The following is a 7,362-nucleotide window of genomic DNA, read 5'->3' on the forward strand; positions in this document are numbered from 1 at the left end:
GCCTAGGCTTTTAATCTTTAATTGTATATGTTGTTTAAGCACAGCTAGGATGAGGTCATTTAAGCAGCTCAATATTTATACCAGGTCTTTTCATGTTATATTTATTATGTTTTTTATCTATTCTGTTTTTAATTGATTTTTTTGTATTAATTTATGTTTTAGCCTCTTTTTATACTGTTTGTGATTGTATGTATCCTTTGATTATAAAGTGTAACATTGAAAACTACCTGGAAATGTTGATAGTCTACGCATTTTCAATAAATAAATATATACATTTTGTTTTTATATTTCCCAAAAACCAATAAAATGTTTCAAAACAGCAAACACATGTAACACTGAATAATCAAACTAAGAATAAAAATTAGTTTCTCACTCTCCATACGTGGGAACTGCTAATTTCCAGTCACCCTGAGATTGTTGTGGATTAGTGAGGGGAGGAGGAGGCACAAACTTCTCTATCACATGTTCATATATACACACACACACAAATGCACTTTCTCTGTCACACTCACATGCATGCTCTCTCTTTCACACTCACACATGCACTCTCTCTGTCACACATACACATGCATGCTCTCTCTCTTTCACCTACACACATGCACTCATGCACTCTCTATTCCCCTCCCTTCCTCTCATTCACAATCCCTCTTCATTTACTTTGATTCACCCCTTCCCTTTCCTTCTCTCCATTAATATCTGTTTTGGTTCCCTCTCTGTCACTCACGCCTTACTTTTCCTTTTTCTCACACTCCATTCTTTTCCACTAACTCCCTCTCCTTTCCTTCCCTCCATCATGCACCCCTCATTCCCATTCAATCCCCTTCCCTCCCACCTCCTTCCCTTAACCTCTTCAATCACACCCTCTACCTTTTCTTTTTCCTCCCAGCACCACCTTGTTTTTTCTTCCTACCAGAAGGCACCAACAGGAGCAGCCACACAGGTCTTCTTGCTGGTGGGAACCCTGCCAACGTCATTCTTTGGTGCCACTCCCACCAGAGGGCATTCTTCATGTTAGAGGTGAGTGGGAATCCCACCAGTATCATTTTTCAGTGCCATGGGGATTTCTTCATATTGGTTGGGAGTGGGAACCCAATCAGCATCATTTGTCCACACCACCATCGATCTTCCTTTCAGCGTTGTGTAGAAACTTCACCGGGCTGCCTTAGAACTTAAAAGGCACACTGAGGCAGCCGCTGCAAGGGGGGATTTTTGGGGGTTGGAGCACAATTGCTGCTGCTCCCAAATTTTGCTGCCTGAGGCAGCTGTCTCACCCTGCCTCATTATAGGCCCACCCCTGTATCTGACATCTAAGCTCAAATTCCCCCCCCCCCCCCCCCCCCCCCGAGACATTGCTGGTGACCAGGACAAGTCTTCGTGCCTCATTGCATCAAATAACCACTTAGATTCTTATCCCTCAGATAATTGTAGTCAACAAACCGACAGGTTGAATAGCAAAAACATATACTCTCCCAAGAGAATTTCATTAATGTAAATTCCATGTCATAAGCTAAATAGTACTTAATGTGTATTTGTTACCGGATAATACTGGCACAGTCTATGTAAATTATGATCTATTTTTTCTTTGATATATGTGCCCTATTGTAAACCATTATGATGGTAAATAACTTAATGACGGTATATAAAAACTTTTAAATAAATAAATAAAGGACTCATTACACCTGAAGACTAATGCTGTAAGCCACCTTGAGCATTATTTAGAGGGCAGAATAAAAATCCTACTTATACTTACTACATTCAAACACTGAAAGCACTAGTATTGTACAAGAAGCTTAACTTTTGAATGTGGGCAATAGAAAGGGAGGTAGTATGAGACAATGGGTAGAATTCATAATTGCCAAACTGAAGAGCACAGCTCCATTTTCTCTAACCTCAACATTATGGGGAATGTTTCCAATAGCCCTCATAGTTGCAAAGGAAGCAGGCACATTTACATGCATACTTGCACCTAACTTAAATTGCCCAAGAACTAAACAGCGGCTGTTTGTCTGGTTTGCGAAGGTCTTTGTACATGATGTTCACAGAGACTTTTTCTCACAGACCGTGGGAATGCCACCTCCTCCTCACACTAGGACAAAGAGGGCAAGCTTTAGGCAGAGCAATGTATCCAGGTAAATGGCTTTCAAAATTGCTCTTTCAGTGTCCTTCATCTCCTTAACTTCCATATAATTTGAATACATCTGAGCTACGTATATAAAGCTGTATACACTGATGGGGCTATATAAAAATATTTAACACATTACTCCATGTGGGAAACATTCAGAATGTCTCTGTACTGTATCAAGGGAAATATATATGGAGACTCACATACTCAAGATATTTATTTTATTTATTTATTTAAAATTTTTATATACCGGCATTCATGTTGCAAACACATCATGCCGGTTTACATATAACAGGGGTGTACAGTAAACAATTCAATAACCTATTTGTGTAGAAGGAAGCAGTTACAAATAACAAGGTAATAGAACTGGGAGGAGAGAAGAAAAGAAAGAGAATAACATTAGGTATAGGTATTTACATTAGTAATAACATTTTTACATGTGGAAGTGGTAGAATCTGGCTGAATAGAATGATATGCAATAGAAAGAATAGAAAGATATGCAATATCTATTTATACAAACAATACCTCTTTCAAGTATGTAGGACATATTTATTTCCACTTTCCTCCGCAAGGGCACACATTGTGAAGGATGAACCTGTTTCTCCAGAAAACAAACCCAAGCTCAAGAAACACTGTTGTGAGCAGAATATTACATGGCAGGCACTAACATTACCATGTTATATATCAAATATCACATGGAATGGCTGAGAATACATTATTCCCCCTATGATAACACTTCAGAATATATTTCTGATTTTGCTTTATGTTTTCATATCCAGTAATGAAATAGTGAGCTTTTCCTAGCCCAAGGATTATTTGATATAACCTTGTGACTATAAATCTTTACACGTGTTCTATTAATTACATATAAATACACGTTCTGAAAGTAGTGCAACAGGTGCCATTTTTTATGTCTTTGTACTTAGTGACATCCTTATTTTTCAGTACTGATTTAAGAAAGGTTTCAAGTACTTACGTGGTCCCAGCAGATAACCAGCACTGTTTAATGTCCAGCCCCTTTTCTCTTTTGCCTTAGAAGAAGAAGACCTGTAGGTAAGTGAGCTGCACACAGGGCTGATTCTGTTAAGTCCTAATGCCTTGAAGTGTATGGGGGAATACTACAGGAAGCCTGCGTCTTACAAAGAAGATAATACTAAAAGCAAAACCAGACATCTTCATTAGGACCTTAGCCTGGTATGTACACATTAAAAGAATGTGTAAAAGCACCACATATGTTCTTCTGCTTTTAAAGGATTTTAAACAGTTTGTATAATCTTCCTCTTACTGAGTATATATTCTCTAGGGCAGGCAATACTACAGCTCTCTCTCTCTGGAAAGCATTATCTAAACATGGGAAACTCAATCATCCCTTTGCTTTTATCAAACACAAGAAAATACCACCACAATTTAGAATTCCATTTTACAAAACTTATGTCCATATGCTCAATATTTTCAAATAAGGTGAAATTATGCTACAATTGTATATTGTACACTTATTAAACTAAGAATTAAATTACTATAATTCATTAAAGTACTAGGATATATTCCCTATTTTAATACAACCTACTGATTAAATGCAAATGAGATAAGTAGAACATGGAGCTGGAAAGTTTACTTACTGATAAAATTAGCCCAAAAGTATAGGTGAGGCTGGTAGAAAGGAGGAGAGACATCAAAAGGACTCCAATGACTTTCTGCATCTATAAACAGAATGAAAAGAGCAGCTGTAACCCGTAATATACAGAAATAAGCTCTATCAGATTCTCATTTCAGCTGTGCAGAAGAGCAGCTGAAATCTTTTTATCAGCCTTACAAGTACCAAGCAGTACATGGCATGCAGGGACCTGTTGTCCCTATGAAAAACAAGACTACAATAGGGAGAGCAAAATTAGAAGTCTCTGTATGCCATGGAGTAAAACCAGGATTGTATCAAGCCATCCTGAAAATCTGTAGGCAGATGGTAACCTTAGCATGAAGAATAACAGAAACGGCAAGAAATATTTGCCTGGAATCTAAAAAATAAAAGTTTGAGGACTCATTATCAATTAGTTAAACGTCAAAGAAAACTCTCATTGTATTACTGAGCTGAGACTAAGGTATCAGAAAGGAAAAATAAAACATACAAGAAGACAGATATATCAAATCAGAGGCAAATCAGAGACAATCTGGATCATATTTTTAGGAGAAATCAGATGACATTACACCTTTTTTTTACATAAAAAGGTAAGGAAACAAGAAAGAAAGAAATAGGCTTACCTTGAGATCCTCTCTGTTATTCTTTCCTGGGTGTAGTGCTTTTGCTTATGATCCCAGAAGAAGAGATATAAATGCAGATGCAGACAGAGGGTTTGCAGGATAGGTCCAGAGGCAAACCTGGGGTGTGTCCAGATGTCAGAAAATGGAGATGGAGATGCAGAATATTCACTGCATTGTAAGAGTGCTCAAAGTCCTCCAATAAGCTATGTAAATGAAAGAGAAGCTCCTCAACTCTTCTATTTATTGTCCAAAGAAAAGAAATGAGCTTCAGTCTCTCTAGGGAGACATGAGAGAGCTTTACATCCAAGGGTCATTTCCCCTCTTCAAGTCACTACATTAGGAAGGGCAAAAATGACAGCTATTCAATTAGAGTCCACTAGAGCAATATGGAGTCTGGAGACAGATAGCCTGGGTAATTACCTGTGATTAAGACCAGTTGCAAATTGTTCTCTTATTCCTGATTCCTCATTCATTATATCCTATCTGTTTCTTCCTAACTTCAACAGGATTACATCAATTCTAGGGCAGGGAAAATCATCCAAATGACTTTAACTTGCAAATTTCATTTACAGTTTGACTTGTTTAATAAAAGATATTTTTTCATATTATCTTTGACAGTAAATGTAATCTTCCTATTCTCAATGTTTTTAGTTTCTTGCTCAATGATAAAGATTCATAGAAGGTGTTCCCCTTTATTAAGGGCAAGTTGAATTATGATTTAGGCACTAATTTTAGTGATTGGAATTGACTGGAGAGGGATATTTCCTTCTTGCTTTTGTTCAGCCTGGTGTTCATAGTAATAGCAAAAATAGCTATAATAATAATAACAATCAGAAGCAGTGCAAGGGTTTTAGGTTCCGCAAGGGAACTTAGAGCTTTGCATCTGCCAAACATTCTATTTATTTATTTATTTCATGCTTTTCTATACCGACATTCATGACACGTCATATCATATCGGTTTACATCGATCAAGGTAAATACACTTAAACACACATTGTATACCTTCCAGCACTGGCACAGCAACCCTCTCTCTATCCTTGAACTCCTCTCTATATGCCTCAGCCCCAGAAACCCCTATCTCTTTCTTAACTGTCCCCCCCCCCCTCCCATAGCAGTCGCCTGTCTTTCTAAGTCCTCCCATCCAGCAAATCCTCTTTCCCACCCAGAAGGGGGCTCCAAAGTTCAGGACCAGAGTCTTAGTTGCTAGACCAGCTAAGCCCTGAAGTGATAGGAGAGACATCTGGTTTAGAGAGCCTTCAGAGGTCTCGCCCCTGGGAAACAGGGGTTGGTTGCAGGTCCAAATAAAAAGGATTGCTGGGAAGCAGAAAGCTGTTTTCAGTAACCCAAAGGCTGACCTGCCTTTTTCCTACAGAACCTACTGCAACATATTTGTAAGTCAAGCTTCTTTTCCAAGCCTGCTTCATTGTGAACTTGCTATTAACTCTAGCTTGCGGCCTGTAACTATAGCTTTTTTTTTTTTTTTTTTTAAAGCCCTCTCCATTGTGAATCTGTTTCTGACTCCAGTTTCTGCCTTCATAAAGCCAGCTTCTGCATTATCTGCTTCTGTGTGAACTGTTCCTGATTCAAGTGCTTAACCAGCACTGCAGCTCGCTATTCAAGACCACTATTGTTCCTGTGTGCAACCTCCTGGACACTTGACGGTTTCCAGTCTGTCCTAGGCCAGTCTGAGCATCACTTAAGCCTGCTCTATACCCATGAGTATTTAGAGGGTGGGGACCTGACAGTGCTGCTGGAAACCTCATTCAGCCCCCAGTGCTCCCTAGATACACAGAATGGAGGACCCAGCCCCATGCAGTGATTCATTCTCTATTGAGTCAGGTTGTGGTGTTGGTTGTGGAAATTCAGACCTTGCACCAGTGAGTAGTGCAGCTGCAAGAAGAGATTGCCATCCAACTACAACTTCCAATTCAGCATCCTCTACAGCTGGTATGTTTTGAGCATCTTGCCTTTACCAGAACACTTTGATGGCAAGTCAGAAAATTTCTGAAGATACATTAATCGGTGCCATTTCTGTTTACTGATGTATCCTCAAGAGTTCCCCAATGACAATATTAAGGTAGGATGGGTGAGGGGAGGGGGCACTGCTGAGACTGCACAAAATGGCAGCATACATTTTCTCTCCCTCTTAGCCTTTACGATTTTGCAGCTCTTCATGCCTTCCAAGAAAAAGTTGTGCAGCAATTTCTTCAGGCTGTGATATTTGAAGCTGGTAGCTAGCAAAGGGGCCAAGACTGAGTTGCAATATATAGCTACTTCAGGTGCAAAATGGACAAGAGCCAATCCTCCAACATCCAAGAAGGGCATTGGAGGACTGGTCTACAAAAGAAAAAATGGATGTGTCAGACACTGAATTGATGGAGGCTCATTTCAACACTTCTCTGGAGATAAAGACTGAAGGGAACCACTTGGTGGATCAATTTACCTCTTTGAAAACTGAAGTAAGCCACTGTAAAGGGGAGCTTGAAATGTTTGAAGGAATCCCTGTTGGAAACACAATGCTGGGCTTGATGGACCCTTGGTCTGACCCAGTATGGCATGTTCTTATGTTCTTATGTTCCTTATATCGTAGCTCAATCAGGGCGCACAGCGGAACCCGGTCCAGCCCTCGGCCCTACAAATCTCAGGGCAGGCTATATGCGCGAGCTTATGGGCGTGGCTAGCATGGAGGAAGACGCCGAACCTCAGCGTGAGGCCTGGCATGCAGAGGAATGCCCGGCAGCCGCCACCGCAGACCACCACTGCAAAGGAGCTTTTCCCGGGGTCCGCTGAGGAACTATTCAGGTGAGCGGTCCCGTGCGTGGGACGGCCGCAGGCGGGGCGCGTAACATAAAGAGCTTTGTCTCAGTCCTGGCGAAGAGCAGCCAGGTAACAGGCAGGATTCTCTTATGTGCAGACTTCTAGGACACGGAAGCATTTCTGTTTCATCACAGAAAGGAGCAGGGGTGATGCCTCAGGTTTCTTCT

General features: G+C 40.3%; 1 protein-coding gene across 1 annotated transcript in view; it reads right to left on the reverse strand.

Moving 5' to 3' along the window:
* Positions 1-4,604, reverse strand: part of GAL (galanin and GMAP prepropeptide) — a 296,633-nt gene extending 292,029 nt beyond the window's left edge. The window contains exons 1-3 of the mRNA XM_029582661.1: positions 4,379-4,604; positions 3,742-3,822; positions 3,099-3,153 (exon numbers count right to left, since the gene is read on the reverse strand). Coding sequence (XP_029438521.1) covers positions 3,099-3,153; positions 3,742-3,822 — 136 coding nt within the window. The 5' untranslated portion in view covers positions 4,379-4,604. The remainder of the gene's footprint in view (positions 1-3,098; positions 3,154-3,741; positions 3,823-4,378) is intronic.
* Positions 4,605-7,362: the final 2,758 nt, after the last annotated feature.

Source organism: Rhinatrema bivittatum, chromosome 17 (genome assembly GCF_901001135.1).
Source record: "Rhinatrema bivittatum chromosome 17, aRhiBiv1.1, whole genome shotgun sequence".
Taxonomy (NCBI): Eukaryota; Metazoa; Chordata; class Amphibia; order Gymnophiona; family Rhinatrematidae; genus Rhinatrema; species Rhinatrema bivittatum.